This window comes from Leptosomus discolor, chromosome Z (assembly GCF_034619465.1).
Source record: "Leptosomus discolor isolate bLepDis1 chromosome Z, bLepDis1.hap2, whole genome shotgun sequence".
NCBI classification, from domain to species: Eukaryota; Metazoa; Chordata; class Aves; order Leptosomiformes; family Leptosomidae; genus Leptosomus; species Leptosomus discolor.
Genome location: NC_141419.1, coordinates 3,381,929 through 3,405,880, shown reverse-complemented (window position 1 = coordinate 3,405,880; position 23,952 = coordinate 3,381,929). Strand labels below are relative to the sequence as shown.

Genomic DNA, 23,952 nt, shown 5'->3' with positions numbered 1-23,952 from the left:
AGAAAGTTAGGGCTGGCAAGGAGAGGTAATGGCCTTTATTAGGCTAAATTGATGCAACTGGAAAGACCAGAGACACAACCCAGGCTCTCCATCCAGGCCGGGAGCTCCAGGTGCACCCAGGGGCTCGCCGGCTTCCTCCAGCTGCATCAATTTGTCCACTAAATGCTATTACTGCTCCCTCCGAGCTTCCTCCTCCTCCTCCTCGGGCTGTGCGACCTCCTTGGGCTGTTTGTCTGCAGCCACCGTGGTGGAAAGGTGAGGGGAAGGAAAAGTTGTGGCGCTTGATGCTGCTCACAGCCGGTGTGTGGCTGGTGGCAGGGAGCAGGAGGTTGGGAGGACCCATCGGTCATTGTTTGTTGGCAGATAATGTGGTCCAGAGGTCGCTGGCCAGTGGCTCCTGCAGGATTCACTGCCTTTGAGCTCAGCTGTCTCTTTGGAAGGATGGCTGCTCCATCCAGGTGAGTCCTGAGCATGGAATTCCAAAATCTCTGCCTCTTGCAGGCTGTGGGGTCTTTCTCCGTGCTCTCATGAGCTCTGTCCCTGCTTGGGGAATGAAGAAATGAAAAATAATCACGCTGTCCTTCTTGGCTTTGCTAAAGGAAATCTGGGCAGCGCTGTTGTTCATCCTTCACCCAAGGGGCCGGGGCAGGAGAGCCCTCACAGCGCCGCCCGTTCATCCATCCTCATGGCTTCAGTACCGTGAGAAATTCCTCAAGTCCTCCCAAGTTGCTCCCTGAAGAAGTTCTTTCTTGGGCTTAATGTCTTTGGAGGCAGATGGGCGAGGAGCAGTTCCCTGGCACCCTGAGGGATGCTGGGCCAGGGGGATTTGGATCTTCACGTGGATACAGGGTGAGCTGGGGACGTGCCCTGCTCCATCCCCTGGCCGTATCCGTATTCCCAGCATCGCATCCGTGTCTAGGGCTGCCCTGGCTGCACTCGGAGGTCTCTAAATAACACAGCAACAGGAGAAAGATGTCCTCCAGGGGCAGGCCTGGTTTGAAGGACTCCAGTGAAATTTTTACTGTGGATCTGGAGCTCTTTGAGAACAGCGTCTCTGAAGCGGCATCGTTTTCTCTGCCCATCTCTGGCCGTTTTTTGGACACAGCTCAGAGGGGGATGGAGTGAGGCCCCATGATGTGGCATCACCCCCCCCCCCCGGCACAGCCTGCTTCTGCCAAGGAAGCGTTTCCCCTCATGCCATGGGCCGTGGTGCCAGCTTGGCCCACGCAGGAGGAGAAGCACGTGGTCACGGCAACTGCGGTGGCCCAGGGGGCTTAGGCTTTGCCGATAGCCGTGTGTTGGCAGGCGACAGCCCCTGTTGGGTGTATGGGGCTGCCGGCTGTCCCCAGCCGTGGTGGGAGCAGCAGTGGAGCAGCTCTGCTCAGGATGACCTCTTGTGTTGGTCCTCTCCCTACATTGCTTGGTGAGTCCTGACTCCCCCAACCCTGGTTCTCCAGGATGAAAAAAGTCTCTGCAGTCGCTTTCTGTCCGTCTGACCATAAACCCAGCGGCGTTATCGAGCAGCACCCAGGCCACCGCTCTGCTAGAGCTCCGTGGTGGTGACCTGGGTGACTTCTGAGCGCAGGTCGTCCCCTCCTCCGTGGCCCTGGCAGCCCCGCTGGAGGCTGCCCGCGTCTAGTCATGCGGGCTTGTTGCGGGCTTCGGTAGGGGTGCAGGTGGAGACGCGCTCCCGCGTGGTGTTTCTGGCACGGGAGAAGCTGTTCTGGTCCACGCGGGCTCGGAAAGGCAGGCAGAACTCTCGGAAACACCTCTTGAAATTTTCATCCAGGAAAGCGTAAAGGACAGGGTTGAGGCTGCTGTTGGTGTAACCCAGGGCGATGCAGAAATGCAGGCTGGCCACCACGTAGGGGTTCTTCTTATCTATGTCCACCAGCGTCCAGACGATGACGAAGATGTGGATGGGCGTCCAGCAGATGATGAAGGCTGCCACCACCACCAGCACCATGCGCGTGATGCGCCGCAGGTTGCGGTCTTTCTCCTTGGAGCCCGAGAGGAGGCGGACGCTCTTCAGGCGAAGGATCATCAGCCCGTAGCAGATGGTGATGACCAAGATGGGGACCATGAAGGCGAAGATGAAGACGCAGATCTTGGTCACGGTGTCCCAGTAGATGGGAGGATCGGGAAACTGGAGCGTGCACAGCACCATCCCGTCTGTGGGAGAGAGGATAATCAAAGAGGGAGCTGGTGGAGTGTCTGCTTTCTGCTCGGTCGGGGCTGGGCACGTCCATGCTTGTTAACCAACGCAAGGAGATGCACGTCCAGCTGCCAGCTCTCTGCAGAGACTCCTCAGGAGCTTTGTGCCACCAGCTCCCCGCTCACAGGGTGCCGAGGGAGTGTGGTAGGTGCAGTGACCCAGGGACATCTTCCCTGCAGAGCCTTCCGGGCCATCCCCATGCTGTCTCCTCCCAGACCCCGTGGTGGACATGTCCCCATGTCACCTTCCACTAAAACCTGTCCACTTCCTCAAGGTGCCCTGAGCTTTTCCTAGCAGCCAAGGGCTGGGGTCCTCACATGGGAGCTGTGGATCTTAGTATGGGCCAGCTGGGGGACCTTGCGATACCACTGGGGGTACCACCTGATTCGCACCCCAGGAGCAAAAGACACTGGTTGGACTGGAGGTGGAGAAGAGGAAGGACAATTTCTGGGACGGTTTCCAACGTCTGCAGCCAAGGTGGAAAATAACACCATGAAGATTTTTCCATGGTAGGGCATGCTTACCATCCCATGGAGGGCTGCCCATCACTGAGCTCAAACCTGCTACAGGACCAGGCGGCTTGGGTTTGCCAGATCACCCCCGGGATGGACAGATGGGACAGGAAGGGACCTTTCCCCAGAAGCCACTTGCCTTTTGACTTGGTCACCGCCATGGCCATGATGGGCACCCCGATGAGGGAGGAGAGCACCCAGATGCAGACATTGATGACCTTGGCCTTGGCCGGCGTGCGGAAGTCCAGGGCCTTGACCGGGTGGCACACGGCGACGTAGCGGTCCACGCTCATCATGGTGAGGGTGAAGATGCTGGTGAACATGTTGTAGTAGTCAATGGAGAGCACGACTTTGCAGAGCAGCTCCCCGAAGGGCCAGGTCTCCATCAGGTACTTGGCGCTCTGGAAGGGCAGCGTGCTGGTGGCCAGTGCATCTGCCAGGGCCAGGTTGAAGATGTAGATGTTGGTGGCGGTCTTCATCTTGGTGTACCTGGGGGTGGCAGAGAAGGGAGCCGTTACAGGTGGTCAGGGCTGGCTTACCATGCCCGTGTGTGTGTGTGTGTGCACACTCAGTATGATGAGGAGGGGGCACAGCCTGGCTTTCCCTGGCTGCTTGCAAGGTGCCATCACCCTTGGTGAGCAAAGGTACATGTTTGAGACGAGCCTTTCCGCAGCACTGGTGTGCTCAGCACCTTTCCAGATGGACCAGGGAGCACATTGAGAAGGTACTTGCGTGGTTTTAGTGTGTCCTGATGCCTGAGCACGGGGTTGCACTCGCACGTGCTGTGCTGGGGCCTTATCAAGCACCTGCAGAACACAGCTTGGGCCCTGCCAAAGCAGTTACCCCATGATGTCTTTATTCAAAAGACATCTGAACTTTTCAGAGGAGTCACTTCTCCAATGAAATCGATTTACTCCATTTCCCTGAATCGGTTGCACAATGTCCTTTACCTCCCAAAACCTCCTCTATCTGATTTTCCACCCAGTAAATCGTGATTATCTAACTTGCTTCCCTGTTGAGTTTACTTGCAGAAATGGGATCGATTACCCCCGGAAACAGGCCATCTGGAAGCAGCCCAATTAGCCAGGCTGGAGCTCCAGAGCCTTTGGGGAAGCCTGGCTGCCTCGGCCACAGCTCAGGGGCACGGTGCCGCTTGCCCTGGGGACGTTCGGCGAGGGCTGCAGCCACCCGTGGCTGGCGTGCTGGCTCTGGCCCTCGTCACATCACGGTAAGAGCCATGCCCGGTCCTGAGTGCCCAAACTCAGGGGCGAGGCATCGTTTTGGGGGGTGCCGGGGCTGGCAGGGATGGGTGCGTGTCCTCAGAGCATCCAGCCCTGCAGGTGTTGCTTAAGGTGATGCTTTGAATCGTGTGGTTGGTTGCTCGTCCCTGTTCTTGGGGGTCCCCGAAGGGCAACACGTCAGGGTCGGGGCTCTGCGGCAGACCCCCCCCCGGGTTGTTTGCTAGGCTGAGGTCAGGGCTACGCCAGCAGCTCAAACCCTTCCCTTGCACTCCCTTCCAGCTCAGAGCATCCTCCGCAGCCCCGAGCTCGTTTAGATGCACCCTAATTAATTAACGAAAGTGTCGGTTTGAACACAAGCATCTCCACGCATGGCTAAACCTGCCTGTAGCATCCCTGGGGTGGGGTGCAGCCCTCGACAGAATTCGGCCCTGGTGCACGGTGAGGAGGCGACCCCTTGGCTGCCGGATGAAAAGATCATGGGCACAGCTCAGAAGAACCCATCGTGTGACGGGGTACGGCCCAAATTGGGGTGAGGGGACTGAGTAGGTCCCCTCTCAGATGGTTGTCGCTCTGCTGCCCTGGCTGGAGACCAGGAGAGCGGGTTGGTGTAGGAAAGAGGTCCCTGGGCTCGATGGGGGTATCAGTTCCCTTCCCTTTATCCTTTTCTGCATCTCAGCAGGGTCAGGAGAGCGGGCCAGTGGGGACAGAGACCCACTGGGATACGCTGTCGGTAGAACTGGGAGGTGTAGGCTGCAAAACCCATTTCTCTCTAGGAGAAAACAGCAGCTCGGACCAGCACCCAGCTCCAGCAGCGTTGCCTTCTCATTCACCTTGCCTGCGAATGGCAGCCCTTGGCCTGCGGGTGGAAATCTTTCAGCTGAACTTTTTTTATTATTATTTTAAATATGGCATAAAAAATGTCTTTCCCTCAAAGTCCTTTGCAGTTCTCTTTAGCGTTATTTTCCGAGCTCTTTTGCAAATGCCCCTCTTAGAAAAGTTTCGTTCCAGGTTAAACAAAAAGCTGAGAATTTGTGTTATTGTCAGGCTTTGCGTCACCTCCGTTAAAAAAATAGTCGTTTCAGGTAGCCTCGTATTTCTTTGATCTCTGCTTTTTGAGTAAAGTGAGGGAAAAAAAAATCAGTTATTCACGGCATGCTCTGGCAGGCACGCGCGGCTGTGCTGGGTAAGCGCTTCCCCAGCCCCCTGCCAGATGTGCCGGGGGTGGTAGGGCCGGGGGGGCCGGGGCCGTAGCCGCCTCCCCAGGCACGATGGGGCTGTGCTGGTGAGGACAAAACAGCAATGGGGATGACTGGGATGACGGGGAGGACAATTTAGCCCCCAGAGCTGGGGCTTTGGAGCAGGATTCAGCCCCCACTTGGATTGGGCTGAGGGTTGAACCCACCGCTTGCGGTGGGGGGTCCATCCTGGTGACCCCTCAGAGCTGCTGCTGCTCCAGGAAAGAGGTTTATTGCCCACAGCAGAGCGAACCCAGTGCTGATGGAACTCCCCGGGCTGCCAAACCCATCGCAATTAAGCGAGTGCCTTGATTGGGAAGTCACACACTCGAACGAAACGATCTGGAAGGTGTTGATGGAAAGACGAGGCTGGAGGGGACAGAGGGGACACGGGGTGGCTCTGCCTTCCAGCAGCGATGCCAGCATCTGGACTCCCAGGGAAGGACCCCTGAGCTCTCCCAACCTCTTGGAAACATAAACGAGGGAAAGAAACCCCTCGCAAAACTCCTCGGGAGCTGCTAAAAGCCAGCGCCCGAAAGAGCCCGGCTTAACAAACCCTGCGCCCAGCAAAGCGGTGCCCTCGCCGCCGGCGCGGGAGCTGGCGGGGGGTTGATGGGCTCTGCGGGGACGTGGGCACTCGCAAGCCTGAGCTCGCAGCTGCAAATTGCTTCCAGGGGTATTTTTAAAAGCGCCCGACAATGCGGCGGTAATTGCGGTGCCGGTCGCAGGCAGCGGAGCTGTCGGAGGGTGCTGGGGAGGCTCAGCTCCCCCCCGCCCTGCCCCGGCTGAGCAGCTGGGTCTGGGCTGTTCTGGGTGAGGAGTGCTTTGGGGTGCTGCGTGCCCCTTCGGGGAGCTCAGCTGGGGGCTGGGGAGCAGGGTTCTGCCTGTACCTGCTCCCCGGCACGCACAGGCTCTGCGGTATCCTCAGCGCTGCAGCCCCGGGGACCCCGAGGTCCCCGAGCCCTGCAGGGTGTGCTCCAGCCGTGCTCACGGGCTGCTCGGGCATCCTGCCCGGGCCCCAAGGGAAGCGGGAGGTGACATTGGGAGGTGACACTGGGAGGTGACCCAGGGCCACAATGCCCAGCATCTCCCCAGCAGGGAGGTCTGGACCCGAGACGATTCCCATTTCACAGCCTTATCCTGCACGGACACGGGTTTCCCCGGTGGAGCTTAACCTGGTCCTGGCCTAAACCCTGCCGACATGGAGCAAACCCAGGTGGGCTCGGCCACGTAGGGCACATGGGTGGGTCCGCAGCACCTCCTGTCCCAGGGGCTCGGAGGACGGCGTTTATTCCTTCCTTGGAGATGTGTTTGAGGCCAGCATCAGCTGGCGGGTCGGAAAACGGGGGGCTCGACACCACGGCGATGGGCTCTGTGGAAGCTGTAGTCAGGCTTCCTAAAGCACGAGTAACATCAGGCTACTTAGTGAGTTAGATGGAGAGGATGCTGTTTGCACATTAAAGCTTTCTCTTTAAAATGCCTTCCCTCTCCTCACAGAGCAGAACCAGCTGGAGAGGGTCTAATAACACTCATCCTTCACCGTGACATCGTACGTGGCGTGTGCCTCTGCAACAATTACCTTAATTTGCTTTTTCAGTCTAGGGCTGATTTTTTTTAAAGCTGCTTTGAGTTGATGAAAAAATCCCGTCCGGTGTTGGGTAGGGCCAGCGAGTGACGCTTCTCACCCCACCACCCACCGAACCACCCTCTCAAGGGGGTTAAAAATACACAGCAGAGCTACCCAAAACTGCGGGGAGCCAGGCACAAGGGTGATGGGCAGCCTAGCATGGCTCACGGGCACGTTTCAGGCTGGTTTCCTTCCCCACAGTGAGTCACCGCATTTATTTCATGCACAGGCAGCGCCGGGCTGTGCTACCTCTCCTAACGATCGCTGTGGACTGCAAGTGCTGGGGTGGCGGTGGAAATGGTTAAAAATGGGGTGGTGGGGGGGGAGGTTTTGACTAAATCCAGCCACAAGCTCTGGTTTGGCCCTGGGGTTTTGGCCCCAGCTGGGTTTACAGCAACCCCTGGGGTGATGGGAATTGGGATTAATCCCACAAATCCTGCCCTCCCCCTGCAGGAGAAGTCCCCTCTGGTGTGGGAAGGGGATGCTGTGAAGCCCAGGTGCCCAGTGAGACCTCTGCTCCCTCCTGCCAGGCTGGCGGTGGTGAAGTCTCCGTGCCGCCGCCGGCAGCGGTGTGACGGTGAGCACGGCGGGGTCTGGGGGGCCAGGGAGGGCTCTGCCAGCCCCCGCTTGCCAGCGGTGGTCCCGTAGCCTGCAAGGCTTGGCTTTATTGTCCCGTATGAACAGCAGCCACGGCCACCCCAACGCGTCCTACCCACGCAGCATCGACCAGCTTCTCGGCTGAAGGGGCTGTTCGGATGGGCAGGAAATTTTGCACCCCTGGGAAGCACTGTGCCCTGTTTACTGAAAAGAGGGGGGCATTGGGGTCCTGTTGCTTGTCCTGGGGTGCAGAGACCCCGCAGACCCCCCCCCCCTGCCCAGGGAAAGCCTCACCAAAGGTGCCTCTGCCAGTCAAGGTCCTGCCCCGGCAGCTGCTTTCCCACTGTCGTGCTGGATGGAGCCAAAGTGGGGTTCAGGCTCCCCCAGGACATGAGAGGGGTCTCTGGGTGGCTGGAGCTGGTACCTCGTGTTTGGGGGGAGCCGGGGGCCAGCTCAGCCGTGGTGGGAGCTGGGGCTGGGCGATGCGGGCTCTCGCTCTTTGTTAGAGAAAAGCAGAGTCAGGCAGCGGCGGGAGGTGCCGACGGCACGACCAGGGGCTGGCGGCGGAGCTGAGAATGGGCTGGGGTGGGTAATTCACGCTCTGGGCATCCCTGGTCCCAGGGATGGGATGGAGTGGGGTGGGAGGCAGTGGGAGCCCACCAGCCCCTCTCCCCCAGGTGGTGGGTGGGGGGCGGGGGGGCTTGGGAACCTCCCTGCGAACAGGACAGCGTTTAGCAGTGGCGTTTGGATGCCACCCGCAGGGTGACCGGCCCTGCGGCTCTTCTTCCCCACGCAGGGGCGAGGAACAGGCGGCTGCTGGGGTCGGGGGGCGCCCCCCCGGCTTGTCCCCCCGCTCCCAAACGCCGGCTCCTGCGCACCCTCCCCCCGTGCTGCTCCGTGCACACGCGTCTTTGCTTTTTCCTCTCGCACAGCAGCCGGACACCCCCCGCGGACGTGTGTGCTTGCACACCTGCTGTTCACACGCACGTCGGGTACACCCGTCTCGGTGCTACCTGCTCACAAGCAGCCGGTGCACACCCACCCTCGCTCCTGCTGCTGTCTCACACACAGCACACGCTCGGTCCTGGGGCACGCTCGCTCCTGCGGCTGTCTTGCACATGGGACACGCTCAGTCCTGGGGCACGCTCGCTCCTGCTGATGTCTCACCCTCGGTGCACACTTGCTTCTGCTGCTCACATATGGTGCACACCCAGTCCTGGGGCACGCTCGCTCCTGCAGCTGTCTTGTACATGGGACACACTCAGTCCTAGGGCACGCTCCCTCTTGCTGCTGTCTTGCACATGCGACACGCTCAGTCCTAGGGCACTCTCACTCCTGCAGCTGTCTTGCACACAGGACATGCTCAGTCCTGGGACACACTCACTCCTGCAGCTGTCTTGCACATGGGACACACTCAGTCCCGGCACACACTCGCTCCTGCTCCTCACACACGGTGCACACCCAGACCCGGTGCACGCTCGCTCCTGCTGCCGTCTCGCGTCTCGCACGTGGTGCACACTCATCCCCGAGGCACCCTGGCTCCGGCTGCCATCTCGCCCTTGACGCACGCTCACCCGAGGCGCACACTCACCCCAGTGCACGCTCCCCTCTGCCCCCCCCAGCCCTCCCCGCACCCCCTCGCTCGCCCTTCCCGCCCCCTCCCCGTGCCCAGGCCGGTGTGGGGGGCCACCGGGGCGCCCCGCTCTCACCTGACGATGCCGTACATGACCAGGACGTTGCCCAGCAGCCCCACCACGCACACCACGGAGTAGAGCGCGGTGATGACGATGGCGATGAGGATGGAGGTGGCGTTCTTGCCCCTCTGCGGGCCCGTGTCGTTGGCCCCTTGGCCGGGTAGGGGGGCCCAGGCCGTGCCGTTGCCCCAGGTGGTACCGGCAACCGTGGGCAGCTCCGTGGGCAGCTCCATGGCCCGCGGGCGGCCGCGGCCCCGCCGTGGCTGCCGGGCGCATCCGAGCGCCGCCGGTTCGAGCCCCGCTCCCGGCCAGCGCCGCCGCCGCCGCCGCCTCCCGCACCCGCCCGGCGACCGGGGACGCTTTATAAACCCGGCGTGTCCCCGCAGCCACGTGGGGCCGGGGGCGGCCCTGCCTGCCCGCCTGCCCCCCCCCCCCACCCCCGCCTGCCTGCTCTCCGCGCAGCAGCTACCTGCCCGCACCCCCCGCTCCCTGCCCGCACCCCCTCCCGTCCCTGCCCGCACCCTCCGCTCCCTGCCCGCACCCCCCGCTCCCTGCCCGCCCCCCCCGCTCCCTGCCCGCACCCCCTCCCGTCCCTGCCCGCACCCCCTCCCGTCCCTGCCCGCACCCCCCGCTCCCTGCCCGCACCCCCCGCTCCCTGCCCGCACCCCCCGCTCCCTGCCTGCTCCCCTCCCCTCCTGCTCCCTATCTGTCCCCCCCCCACCCCAACCCTGCCTGCCTCCCCCCATCCCTCCGTCCCCTCCTGCCTTTCTCCCTCCCCCCAGGTCCCTACTTGTGTCCCCCCCGCCTTTCCTTCTCTCCCCCCGCCACCCCCCCGCCTGCCTCCCCTCCTGCTCCCTGCCTTCCCAGCCTCTGCCTGACCGCCCCCCCCCCCCCCCCCCCATTCCTGCCTCCCTTCCCACCCTCCAGGTCTCTACCTGCACCCCCCCATCCCTGCCCGCCTTCCCCGCCACAGTCCCTGTTTGTTCCCCCCACCCCTCGGTCCCCGCCTGCCCCCCACCCCTGCCCGCCGCCATCCCCCGGAGGCAGCGAGGGCTGTGGGGGCCCCAAGCATCCCGGGGGGGGGGCTGGGTTTGGGGGGGGGGGGGGTGCGATGTGCCTCGGCACTATGGCTGTTCTGGGTTTTCTTTGTCTGGAAGAAGCGAGGGGTGGTAAAGAGCTCCCTTGCTCCCAAAGCAAAGTTGGGGTCTCTCCGATCCCCCCCCCCTCCCCCCCCGCTCTGTGCCTTTTCTCCCCCTCCTTCTCTCCCCCCCATATGTTGTGGGGTTGGGGGGTGCTGGATGGATTTGGGGGATGCTGAAGAGATTTGGGGCAATGTTGCAGAGGGATTCAGGAGGGATGCTGTGGGGTGGGGGCTTGGGGGAGGGAACTGGAGGGAGGCTGTCAGTGGGGGGCTTTGGAGGGGTGCTGGGGGGGAAGATTTGGTGGCATGCAGGGATCTGGGGGTTTGCTGTGGGGTAAGATGTTTTTGGGGGGTTGCCAAAGAGGGGGAGCAGTGCTGGGAGGGCCTTAGGAGGGAAGTTGGTGGGGGGTTAGGAGGGATGTTGGGGGCCTTAGGAGGGATGCTGGGGGGGGTTAGGAGGGATACCGCAAGGTGGGCGTGCAAATACTGGAGCCCATCAGTATCATCTGCTTGGCAGAGCTGGGCTTGTGGGATGCTGAGGGTCACTCTCACCCTCCTCAGGGCAGAGCCCCCCCCTCCCCTGCAGGTCTCCCCCCCTTTCAGGGTCTGCCAAGCAGGAGCTTTATTTTTCCTGGAGATCCAGCTGTGGGGACCCGTTTTTGGGGTGCCTCTGTCACCTCTTCACTTTGGGGATGGATTCATCCATTGCCCTGTGCCCTGGGACAGAGCTGGCTCAACCAGGCAGGACAGTTTGCTGCAATTTAGGGTGCTTTTGGCTCAGGAGCGACGGGGCAGGGGACACAGGACACAGAGGAAAGGCCAGCAAGCTGGCTTAACCCTGGAGATGGGGATTTCAGGCTGCGTAGCACTCTGCCAGCATAAAACTCCTGCAGTGTCGAAGCATCCAGATATTTCATCAAGAGATTCATAAAAACGCCTCGGAGGGAATTAATAGCTTTTCATTCATCCGATGGTTCAGATGGTAAACAGCTCCTGGGCTGCTGACCGAGGAGGCAGCAACGACATACGGCGGGTTTCTGCCGCCACGGAGCGAGGGTTTTGGTGGCAGCAGTCCCAGCTTTGTCCCAGAGGGTTGGTAGCATGGGTACGGGCAGGAACTGGGAGCACAGGGATGGCTTTTAACGTGCAATACCTGCCTTGGGTCCTGCACTTTGCATCCTCACGGGATGCATCAGCCTCTCTGCCTGGAGGGTGTTTCCATCCCTGGGGTGTTCTTACAAGGAAGGCTCGGAAAGCCCAGGCGAGGCAGAGGGCTACGTCCCGCACACACGTGTCCTCCGGGACACGGGGCTTAAACACCTTCCCGGGGTGAAAACAGCCTCCCAGGCCCAGAGCAAGGTGGTGAGTCTCCGCTGTGCACAGCTCTGACGCAGTCCAGCTACTGATCGCTCCCGGCGGGAGGGAAACGTCGGGTCGGGGAGTGCAAAACAGCTTTTAGTGTGGCTGAGGAGCTCTTCGCGAGAGGGCTCATCCCTTCGCTTGGCTCCCGGCACGGCCGGAGACCCCACACTGACCCTTTTCTGAGGGGTTATCTGCAAAGGACTAATCATCCTGGCAGGTTCCAGCAAACACGTCCTCTCGGCTCAGCTCCGGCGTTTATTCTTTTCTCTTTTTTTCTTTCTTTTTTTTTTTTTTTCAGCTGGAATGTTAAAAATAAACCCAGCGGATACATAAAACAAATGGAAAAATCTTTAAAAAGCTTTGCTGTTCATCCGCCCGCGTTCGGTTGTTGCTGCTCCTCCTGCCGAGCCGGGCTACTGCCATCAATGTAGTTTCCAAAATTGGGGAAACTGAGGCAGGGAATTCACGTTGCGGGGGAGAGCATCCCCCCATTGCGGCGCAGGGAGCTCGAGGAATGTGCACGCAGTGGGTGAAGGGGAGCGATGGCTCCTGCGAGCCCCGACCACCACCGCTGGTGCTGGTCAGTCCCCAGCCAGGGGCGAGGGTGTCCGGGCAGCCGGGGCTCCTCTCTGCACCCCGAGTTTTATCGGTGCTGCTTTATCTTGGCTTGAGTCCTGCTCTCCTAGGGGGATCGTTCCTCTTAGGAAGCTCTCCGTGGCATCGCCTTAGCTCCTCTTTTCTCCTCCACACCCTGGATAACGGGGGACACGCTGCCTCTCCCACCTTCTCCAAACAGCCCCTGTGCAGAAGACGAGGTAAATCAAACCGAGGTGGTGAGACCGATGCTGAGGCTGTTGAGGAGGAAAATTCATGATGCTCATCTGCCCGGCGAGCTGGGATCCATCCGGGGAGGATTTACAGCCACGGCTGCAACGGCGGCATTTTGATTTACTCAGAGGCTGCAAACTCGACAAAGTGTATTTCACCATGGGAAGACCCTCTTCCCCTCTGGAATTTATTGGTTTTAATTAAAACGGCCATAAAAATAGCACGCAGGAGCCGTGAATCTGCGCTGGCAGGACTCCAGTCAAAATCCATGGGAATCTCTGGAGGTTAATGGAGGAGGAAATGGCGGGGAGACGATTTCTCCCCAAAGATTTTCGGGAACTCAGGGGGACACTGAGCCTCCATCCGTGCTGCTCACCTTGTCTTGGTCTTGCGGGGTACAGCCTTGCACCGGGGCTCTGGCAGTGCTGGGATGGCTGTGCCTTGTGCCGACGGCCGCGGGGCCGAGGTGTGAGCTGGGGACCCAGGTCGCCAGGGGCAGCTCTGTAATATAAACACACAAAAATAGAAATATAGATATCAATATTTTTTTATGTGGATGTAATTTCCACTTTGGCAGCCAGCCTGAGTCCTGCCAGTGGCAATTCAGGGCTGTGATGCATAGAGGGGAAGCTGTGATGTTTATTCCCCCTCCCCGGTGCTTGCCTTCCATTTTCACTGGATTTTTGCCCAAAATGAGAAGCAGCGGTGCTGGGGCAGCCGGGTGCAATGGCTTTCGGTTGGGCTGAGGGTTGCTTTTGGCAAGAGGAGCAGCCCCAGGTGCTGGACGCACGGGCTTTCCCCGCTTGTGTTGGGGTTCGGGAGCCGCTTTCTCACCTCCCGACGCTACGCCAGCAGGGTCTTTATTTGTGCAGGGTTTTGCTTTCAAAGCAAATACCGCTCAGACCCGGAGCTTAGCATCTGCGATCGATCCTGCGGGGATGGGGACCAGCTGAAATGCCACCGTGGGTGTTGCATCCTGGCCCCATTGTTGTCTGTGACCTTTCCTAACACGCTGGTGTGAACTGGTGTGGGATGGCGCCTGCGGGCAGGGACACACCACGTGCGCGAGCACCTTTTTTTCTCCATCCCTTTGCCTGCTTTTCCACTTGCCCTTGACAAAAGCGTTTTGTGGGACTCTGCCAACGGAGCACCGCATCCCCGGGTGCTCGAGAGGAGCCGAAACGACCCCTGTTGTGGCAGCAAATGAATCAACCCCTCAAGAAATCCACAGCACCAGAAGTCAAAACCAGAGGCTGCTTGGAAAGTTCCTTGAGTGTTTCATCTGCACCCTACCAAGAGAGGGACTTCATTTGTACGGCTTCGCTCTCGGTAGCAAACGCAAACCTTCCTGCGGGGAAGGAAGGAACGTGGTACGGGGGACGCCACGCTCCTGTCGAGCCCACCAGCTCCTTTCCCTTCTGCTCGGCGAAGCCGTCTCTGCCCTTGGGGTCGCGAACCCCTCGCGGGGTCTGCGGGCGAAGCCTAAAAATAGGAGGATGCGTAAGAGGAGGTGGGAGGGGGGATCATCAGGCGAGGAGGCAGCTGGGCTAAGCGAGGCAGACAGCAACCTGGGCAGAGCCAAGCCGGCGACGATAGCTCCTGCTGCTGCAAGAGGAGCCTCGCTGGCACGGCTCGAGGCTGAGCCGCTGGGGTTTTGCAGGTCCAAGGTGGGAAGTGGGAGGTGGGATCTAGGCACCTGCGAGGCTGGAAAGCCAGGCAGGTGCTGCAGCACCCCTAAAACCACGAGCAGAAAGAACAGGGTTGGGTTTTGACCCCGGTGGGTGCTGCGGGAGGGCTGGCGGGGTGCCCTGTCCACGTGGTCCCTGCAGATCCTGATTCCCCTTCGAGCATCCTGGGGAGGGGATGGGTGCTGGGTGCTGGGACCAGCCCCAGCCTCAGCAAGAGGCAGGGACCAGGTGATGCGGTGGTGGGAGCGGTCCTGTGTGTGTGACCCAAGCAGGAGCCAGTCCGTCCATCCATCCATCCCTCCCTACAGAACTGAGCTCCCCCTGAGCTGCCTTTGTCCTTCTTCAGGGCCTGATTCACCCCATCCTCCCTCAGCCCCTCCAGGCAGGATGGATGGATGTGCTTGGAGGTTTTCTGTCTCTCTCATCACACCTATGAGAAAGCCAAGCGGTCAGTGCAGCGGAGGCACCTAGATGGAGCCCAGCTTCTGGTGAACCACCTTGGGGGGGGGGCTCTGGTTGCGCCCAGCTCCCCTTGTTTAGGAGAATGACCTGGGGCATGTGCAGAATCACACCTTGGGGAACTGCAGCAGAAAACGTTGCCCTGTTTTCTGTAGGTCTGAGATGTTCTGGGGCTTGCAAGAAAGGGAACAAAAGGACCAGATGTTCCACGAGCATCAGCCCAGCCGCACTGGTACCCACCGAGCTGCGGGTCCAGGCTGCCCCCCTGGCTCCCTGGGGCTCGTCGCTTCCCCTCCCTCCGCTGACAGCTCCAGATAGATTGGCCTTGAAGAGGAAAATGGGCTGATTTGTGTGTTTTGTTTTCCCACGTCAACAGATCTGAGTGTTTTCATACCTTGCGGGGCAGCTGCTGGGAAAGAACAAAGCCCATCCGTCAGGGGAGTTAAAATTAGATGAGATTCTTCTCTGCCTCGCCATTATGCGTGGCTGAATGGCGAGAGGGAGGGTTGTGGGTTGGTTTTTTTTTTTGCAGCGTTATTTCCTCGGCATTGTGTGCAGGGAGGCTGTCTCCCAGGGCAGGGTATTTGCATAGCGCTGGGTGTGCTGAGAGATGGCCGGGGTTGGAGCTGGGTCGGGAGGTTGGATGGGAAAACTCAGCTCAGCAGGCACCGATTCCTGGAGATCAGCGGTGACCCGGGAAGGGTGATGCCACCAGGGCCCCTGAGATGTTCTCAGTGTCCCTAGGACACGAAGGAGACTGTCCCCTCGCTGTGCTTGAGTTGGTGATGGTGCCAGCCTGCCCCCAGCTCCCCTGCTCCCACCCAGGGCTGGGTGCACCGAGGGTCCTCCCAAATACAGGGTGGGTGCGCTGCCTGGTTCATCCCATTCCCTGGAAAAATGCCTCCAAACTGATTATTTTATTTGAGGGGTTACTGAACCCTTCTCCTTCACCCAGGCTCGTGCCTGGCCCCATAGGGGGGACAGGGACAGTGACAGGGCCAGCATATGGCTCACTGGCACCGCCAGCCTCCCTGCAGCCGATGCTGCACCATCCCCAGGGGACTCGATTCCCAGAGGAGCCTTTTATTTTTCCCTGATTGTGGCTTATTTAGGTATTTTCACACACACCCACCCCCGGGGCCACCTTTGGCTGACAATGGAGCATTGATTGGGAACTGGCAGCAGCTTTCGGGGAGCTGGGAGCCCCAGCTGTCCCCCCCACACACACACACTCTCGGAGGTGGCATCGCTGCTTTCCATCCGAGTCGGGAGCATTAACAACGTGTGAGTCATCTCGTAAATGAACCATCTTGGGAGAGGGGGATCCAGGGTGGGATGCTGCTCCGAGCAGGAGCTGTGGTGGAAAAATAAAGCTTTGAGCTGCTGGTGGAGGGAATTGATGTGAACGTGAGCCCTGGGGTCCTCAAAGGGTTTTCCTGGGCAGGGAGCAGGTTCCTTCAAACTGGGACATGGGGACCGTGTGTCCTGGTGCCTGGGGCTGGCTGGGACCTGGGGACCGTGTGTCCTGGTGCCTGGGGCTGTTCAGGTAATGGGGACCGTGTCCTGGTGCCTGGGGCTGGTCGTGACATGCAGGAGGGACAAGGGCTCCATGCACATGTGTATGTGTGCAGACATACATGTGGCACTACCGTGGGACACGGAGGAATTTTACAGCCGGGTTTCCTAAGGGAATAAGGTCCGTTTGTCCATCTCCTGTGAGTCTGACAGGGCATTTGCCGGCGCCTGTTGCTGTACCAGCAAGGACAGGGATTAGACCCAGGCCAGACCTGGGTTAGACCCCCTGGGCCACCTTTGACCACCCTGGTCACAGAGGAGGCAGTTTTCTTCCTCAGCACACAAAGTATGGACTTTTTCTCTAGCTTTTTAGCTCCTTGCTGCTGCCTCTGCCACGACCCACGGTCGCCACAGCCGAGCCACCACTGGCACATTCACCATGGAGCCAGTGCTGGTGCTGGGATGGGATGAATGCGTGGACGTTCAGCCTGTGGATTCACCTCCTCTGAAGACTCCAGGGCTGCCAGGGAAGAAGCGGGTGTTGTCTTTGATGTTGTGAATCCAGGTCAGCTGCAATCCTGCTGTGCTCTGACTGTGCCGAATCGCAGGGCGCAGAGCTCGGCTCTCCCCTCTGCTTGTTCGTGCCCCTTCAAACGTCCATGGGATGCACTAGTTTGGGGTTGGGAGAGGAGAGAAAACCTCCTCTTGGTGGAAACCCACAGCACAGGAGGCTTTGGCCAAGGTTTGTGTTTGGGCAGAAGGATGGAGGCTCGGACCTGGAGACATCAGCAGCAGGAGCTGCAGAAGGAGCATCCAGCTCCAACTGACACTTTGCTTTCGTGCCAGTCGGTCCCTGCAGGGCACTTAGATGTGAAGGTCAGGGAAGCAACAGCGTATGACTGAGCACTGGTGGTTTACAGGGTATTATTTTATATGTGTGATTAAGGCTCTTTTCCCAGCTAGCTGAGAGCCTGCTCGCTGTACCCAGCAAGTGCCCAGTCCAGGCAGGGTGGCTGCCGGGCCAGGGGGCAGCATGGGGACAAGCACGTCCCCACTGCAGCGTGGGCTCACAGGCAGCAGGTCCTGGAGTGATGCTTGGGTTCGTGGCAGGATCTTGGGAGGTTTGAAAGGTGCTCAGCAGGTCCTGAAGGCAGGACTTGCCGCAGGGAATCGGGCTGCAGTGTCCCTCACCTGCACGGTCCTGGATGTCAGGGGTGGCGAGGGCTGGTTCATTGCCAGGGCAGGGCTCTCTTCCAAAAAGCTCAGCAAAGCTCAGGATTTTCCCTTGACACTTTGATCAAACTTGGAAGGGCTCAAGATTTGGAGCCAGGCTGGACTCAGGCTTGGCCAGAACCCAAGCAAAGCCCTTTGGTCACCAGCCAGCCACCCGCCTTCCACCCAGATCATCCCTGGCTTGTCCAAGCCAGGTCTCTGGCAGAAGAGCCAACAACATCACTTGTTGGTTGGGTGTTTTCTTTTGAAACATCCCTCCTACATCAGGAGGCATTTCAGCCCCAGGCTGCCTCAAGCAAAGCAGACGTGGGGACCACTGCGTACCCACGCACATCTCCCTGGTGGCTGCTGAGGACTGAAAGCATCTGGCTGTAGGTGCCAGCCTTACCTCTGTCTTCAAATAATTTACAGCAGGTTGGGGCTTTGGAAGCGCCCAGCCTCTTCCTTGAGAGCTGTAACTACCAGTGGCACGTATGGGAAGCTCCATGTGTCTGGTGCTGGTTCCTCCAGCCCCGTTGGGTGTCAAACGCAGACGTAAGGTGAGGGTTTGCCCTATTTCCCATGGTGGCCCTTGTGCATCCTCCTTTCCCGGGTGCTGTGAATGTGTGTAAGCACTCGGAGAGGAGCAGGAGGCAAGAAAATGCCCTCAAAGCTTCAAATAAGGTGATGAACCTTCCCACCCTCACCGGAGAGTTGCAGAAGATGCATGTCAGTGTTCATGGTGATGCCACCCCTGCCGTGGCTGCCTCGGTGGGTCCCTTCTCCGGCCCTTTACTAGCACTAGGAATTTTGCTTTGCTTCAGTTCCCAGACTGATAAAATCAGATGCCCGCTGCCATCTGTCCTGGCTTGTCCCAGCAGCCTCAGGAGAGCACCCAGGGAGGGCAGCGCCTCCTCCATCCAAAGGGACACAGATGGTGGCTGCCCAAAGCCATATTTTCCCAAGATGGCCACCTGCTTCCCTCGCCGCTGCCGGGAGCGATGCCAAGCCGCGGGGCAGAGCTGCTGCCGGCATTCCCAGTCCGTCAGCCAGCACTGGGAGCCTCCAGAGACCAGGGGGTGGCACGGCTCTGCTATGGTCATGGTGTTATCCAGGGAAAAGCGAGCTGCGTTGGAGAAAGGAGTGGGAACGCCAGTGGGGGCTGGGCTGGGGGGTCCTTGGGGGGTGCCAGCACCCACGTTTTGGTCTTTACTAGCAGAGAGGAGATACCCAGACACGTCCAAGCTGGGGTGGCTTAAGCCGTGAGTTGAATCCCGTCCGTGATGGGTCTTGGAGGAAATCCCTGGCACTATGAGAGCCTGACGTGGGAGCATCATCGAGGCCCTGGCAAGATGCTGGGCACCCCTAAATGGGTGTTTCGGCCATCCCAAGGGTGGGCTGCCAGTACCACGGTGCTGGTCCAGGGCTGGGCGAGGGCAGGGAGCAGAGAGGGGCTGGAGGAAGAGGAGCAGTGCTCAGCCATTGCCTGTTCGTGCTTCTCCCAGCTTCAAAGGCAGCTCCCCCTCCTCCAGCCTGCAGAGCCTCAGGCAGCCGACCAGGGAAGGTGATTTCTCTCCCCTTCTTCTTTCTTCTCCTGAAAGGCACAAAAATCCCCCCTGCACCCCCCCCTGCGTCTCACAGATGTGCAGGACCTTCCTCCTTCTCGCTCCCACTCTTCCTCATCACAGCCCGGCACAAAGCTGGGGACAGACTCAGCTCTGGGCCACCCCTCTCGGCCCCCCGGCCACGTCCCCGTCCCCTTCTCGCAGCCTTGGGAATATATTTGCAGGGAAATATATATTTATTCTCTGATTATCGGGTTGGGGTTGTTTTTTTTTTTCTGGAGAACCCTTTTAGGGCTGCAAACCTGCAGGTCTCAGCTGGCCTGTCCTCGGGGAGCAGTTGGCCAGCACAGCCTGTGGTTAAATAAAGGGTCGTAATAAGGAAAAATTGAAAGTGGTGCTTTAATGATTGGAACAGCTCTTCTTCCATATCTATCTGTCTGCCTATCTAAATATAGACATATATTTTCTAAACACAAAATGCCAGCATCCCTGCTCAGAGCCAGGTGAAGCGGCTGAGAGCCAAACACAAGTATTTAAAAGCAATATTAAATGACCGATGCCTAATGAAACCCTTGGGCTGAAGGCAGCACTCTGCCGATAGGAGATGGTTATTTACGGGGCAGAGGAAAACAGGCTGGAAGAAGACTTTTTTCCCTTTTCCCAAGGTTTTGGCTGCAGCAATTTTGGGGGAGAGGATGTGTTTGATGTGTAAATCCCTTCTCGCTCCCCCTTCGGAAAGCAGCCTTGGACCATGGCTTAGCTAAAAGGCTGTTGTTCTAAGGGATTTTGTGGTTGCTGCTTGGGTTTTTAACTCATCCTTCCTGTGCAAACGTGGCTGTGCATCTCCCAGGAGCTGGGGACCCTCCCGGCCCCATCGAGGCAACAACATGCACACGTCCATCCGGCTGCGGCTGAGCCACTGGGAGCAGCGAAGCCGCTGCGGGTGAAGCGAGGCAGCATCTGCCTGTAACCACCTTCAAGGTGTTGCTCCAACCTGATTTCCAACCCCAGGATGGATTTTTCCCAGCAGCCTGATGGAGAGACCCATCCTCCTCCTGCCCAGCTACAGGGAGGGGAAGAAAAACGCTAATAATGGTGCTTCGCTAATGACTTGAAATGTTCCCGGGATAAGTGTTCCCATTTCTCTACTAAATATCTGCTCCCCGTCCACCCGACAGCAAACACAAAGCCCCCTCCTCCCCGTGGCCTTGGGACTGGAGCTGTGGGTGGGTGACAAGGGGACTTTTGATGTTTGGGGTTTTATTTTCCTTGCTATAGCCAAGATGAGAGAAGCAATTTTTCCTCTCGCCTTGTGCTTTTCTACCTTCCTCCGTATCCAAGCGCAGCCGGGATCCTCGGAGGGCCTGGATGACTCACCGCAGCCGCAATGTAAGGGCATTAGCACACGATTCCTCCCGGGGCCTCTGCCTCTCCCATCACCAGGAGTTTTTACATCCAGAGCAGCTCTCCTTGCCCCAAGGAAATATCCCGTTTACCTGCAAAACGGCTGGGCAGAGGGAGCACGTCCCCTGGACGGAGGGGACAGCTCGTGACGGCGATGGGTGCTGGACCAGGACCGAAGGGATGCCCGTGCACACGCGGGGGTGCCACGGCCTCGCCGATGCCCACACGCAAGTCCCTGCCCTCCCCCCGAGCTGGTGCTGAAGCGGGTCCCTTCCCACCGCGGCCGACGGCGGCTCCGTCACCCCTTGAACCCCCATCCCAGCGCAGCGGCGGTTGCAGTTAACTCACTAATTTGCTTTGCAGAGTTGCAATTAATTAACATTTGCTTCCCTGACGGTTGCTGACCCTGCCAGGCTCGGGAGTAAATTGGCTGCTGTGGGTGATGGGTTTGCTGAGAGCGGCTGGCGGTGGTGGCACGGCTCCTGGGTGATCGCTTCGTTACAGGCCGGGCTATTTATATTTTCGCTTTGGAAAGACAAGGCGGCTCGTTGGAAGAATGTGGCCACCGGTGCCAGCTGCTCTCGGCTTTCGGGCTCGCGGGGACCTTGCAGAAAGGAGGCGCAGCCACGGCTGGGGGTGAAGCAGAGCTTGGGCACACCCCCAACCTGCCATCCTGGGGTGCTTTTTGCTCAAGGAAATCATCAACCAGGAGCTGTGCGTCGCTGGGAGACGCTGGGGTGGTGCAAAGCGGGTGGAAAGATACTTTGGGAACGTTGCAGACAAGCAAACTGGGGTTAGAAACCATCCAAAGATCATTTCTCTTCTGCAGTGCAAACCCATCCCGAGGTGGGATGCAGAGGACCAGGGGATGGGGATGATCCTTGAACATCCAGCTGAGCTCCTCAGCCCCCTCCTCCTTCCCACCACCCTCCCACCTCTGCCTGAACCCAAACCTGGCCTAAACCGCGCTAATCCAGAGAGCAAACCGCCCCTGCTCCCCCGCCCTTTCCTCAAGCTGCGTGGCACTTCATTATATCACTCAAGATTAATCTGCTGCTCCTAATTGCCGAGTGCCCGAGAGCTCCTGGCAGGGGGAAAAATAAGTGTCAGGCGAAAAAAGCGATGTGATTTTTTTTTCTCTCTGTAATATTTAGGTCGACTTACTGATGTGGGAAGCGCAGGGATGGGAATTCATGTGGTCTGGGGAAGGCGGAGGGGGGTGATTTTACAGCATTTCTTGGGCTGTTTTGCCTGGCATCTCCGTCCCGGCCCTGAGAGGCACGGCTCCAGCTGAAGGTCGAGAAAGACTGGTTTCTGTGGGTTGGAGGTTTTTTTTTGCTTTTAAAGGGGGATCTTTGCTCAGTTCTTCCTCATCTGCCTGTTCAGCTAAGGCAGGGGAAAAAAAAGTCTCTGCCAAGTGCTGTGATTTTAGGAAGGCTGAGATCAAAGTGCTCTGCAGACTCAGCAAACCTCTTCAGCCAGGAAACAAAAGGGCACTGGTTTTTCTTTAGGAAAAGTATATTCAGTAATTTTCCATGCAACATGTTCCATTTTAGAAGCAAAGGTTTGGGTCCAGTTTGGGCTCCTTTGATGCATTTAATCATCAAAAAGCCTGGGGGGAGGTTGAGGGACCATTAGGGCGCTGCACCCCACCACCGGTTCCCTCTGATGGATTGCAAACAGGTGACAAACTGCTTTTTTCCCACCTTGATTTGCAGGAAAAAGAAAAACCTCCAAATAGTCAGTCAGGCCAAATCCATGGCTTTGCTCTGAGTATTTTGGCTTGGCTGGGGAAGAGCCGGGCTGGGCTGTGGGGCTGGCTTGGGCAATCACCGTATTGTTTTCGGAGCTGCTCCGGAGCCGCTGATTCACTCGCATCAATGCAGAACAATGAAGGAGAAAGGAAATTGCTCAGTTTGCATCCCAGCCTGGAGCTGGAGACAGTGCTGAGAGGCTCAGAAATTATTTTTTTCCCCCCTGTTTTAGTGGTGTTTGTGTGGTATTCTGTGCCTGGAGTGTCCCGAGGGGATTGCCTCGTATACCCCTGCCAGGCTCCTCCAGGTATTTAGGGACTCACCACACCTCCACATCCTTTGGCAGCCGGTACCCATGGGACCCAACCCCATCCTCCCATGCTCGCTGTGCCCCAGAAAAGCAGAGCTTTGGGGTTTAATTAAAACAAAAAGCCGAACAAAAAAAGCCCATCAGCAGAGCAGCTCAGTGCTTGGAAGGCTCCAGCGGAGCCACGGCTCGAAGGAGATGCAGCAGACGTGGTCCCCCTAAAATATTTAGGGTCTCTACAGCTCTTTCTTTCATCTAGCACCGAGTCCCAGGGTGGAGCCAGGCTCACTCGGCTTTGGAGGTGTTGATCAACCCCTTTGGGATTTGGGGAATAGTTGTTGGTGTCCCTGAGCCCAGCAATGCTCTTGTGCACCCCAGGGCACAGGGAGTTTTCTGGGTCACCTCCCACCCTGCTCAGCACCCTCAGCATCATTCCTGGCCCTCTCCAAACAACCCCAGCGCTGCATTATCCTGCTTTTTAAAGCAAATCAGCTCAATTCCTGAGCAGGGCTGGCCCCTTCCCCTGTCCCCCCACGCTGGGCACAGTCCTCGCCGTGCCGAGCATCACCTCGGGGATGTCACCCACCGGAGCAGCCCCGATGCGAAGCGTGGGAGCGATGTGGCTCAGCGCCGGCGGAGCCACGGTGGTTTTCCCAGGAGAGCCGAATCCTTCCTGCTGACAACAGCGAAGCGGGTCACGCAGAGAGCCCGTGCCTGTCGGGCAGATAAATATTTCATGGGGGTTTTGAGGTCTGGGGAGGCAGCAAACGCCTGTGCCTGGTGGATAATTACCTATTGATTGCTCAGCTTGCAGTGTAAGCACCTCCACACGGGACGAGCAGGGAGGGGGGGAGATCTGCCCAGCCCTGCCAAAGAACGGGAACATCAGCACCAAGCGAGGAACTGGAGGTGTGGAAATAACACCTGGGAGTCCTTCTGGCTACAGGGAGGGGGATATTCCCTTGGGAGGAGAAGGGCCATCCCTGCAAATGGGAGCTCAAGCAGCCAGGATGGGGGGTTTGGGGTCTTCACCTCGTGCATCCCCCAGTTTTTTATCTGCTGCTGCTGTCTCGGGTTTTCCCTCCGCCCTTGCAGCTCGCTTTGGTAGGTTGCTCCAGTTTTTGAAGGTAAATCTTTTCTTTGGGTACCTCTTCGGCTCATCCCGCGGCTCAGCCAGCGGAGGGCCAGTTTAACCCATTCAATGCACATTTTCTTCCCCCACCACAAACTCGAGGACCCCTGAAGTGAAGGAGGAGGAAGCAGGATTACACCCCAAGGCTAAAAGCTGGGTGCACGCGTGGCTCCCGTGACGCTGGGGTGAGGAGAAAGGTTGTCACTTGGACAAGGTGCTCTGCCCCGGTGCTGGGGACCGGAGAGGGCAACTCCCATGGCTCTGCAGCGGGAACATCAGGCAGAACCTCCTGACATTTAAGGAGAGGGAAAACAAAACAGCTGATGAAGTTATGGATAAATGTCACTTGGGTTTCCAGCTGCTGCAAGGCACACGAGCCAGCGGGGTGGCTTGGGGGGACGTCAGGACCTGACGGCTAATTGTGGGGCAGCCCTAAGGAGGGTCAGACTCCCGTGGAACACAGC

At 58.8% G+C, this 23,952-nt stretch overlaps 1 protein-coding gene across 2 annotated transcripts; it reads right to left on the bottom strand.

Moving 5' to 3' along the window:
* Positions 1 to 1,639: 1,639 nt before the first annotated feature.
* On the bottom strand, positions 1,640 to 9,342 carry OPRD1 (opioid receptor delta 1). 2 transcript variants are annotated; one of them, XM_086480560.1, is made up of 3 exons: positions 9,137 to 9,342; positions 2,867 to 3,216; positions 1,640 to 2,172 (listed from the first exon to the last, which is right to left on the bottom strand). In XM_086480560.1, exons 1-3 carry the CDS (start codon positions 9,151 to 9,153, stop codon positions 1,640 to 1,642), a joined length of 900 nt encoding a protein of 299 aa, XP_086336686.1. In that variant the 5' UTR covers positions 9,154 to 9,342. The 2 variants fall into 2 exon arrangements, with proteins under 2 accessions (XP_086336686.1, XP_086336687.1); XM_086480561.1 differs by having other exon boundaries at positions 9,152 to 9,183.
* Between the last annotated feature and the right edge of the window lie 14,610 nt (positions 9,343 to 23,952).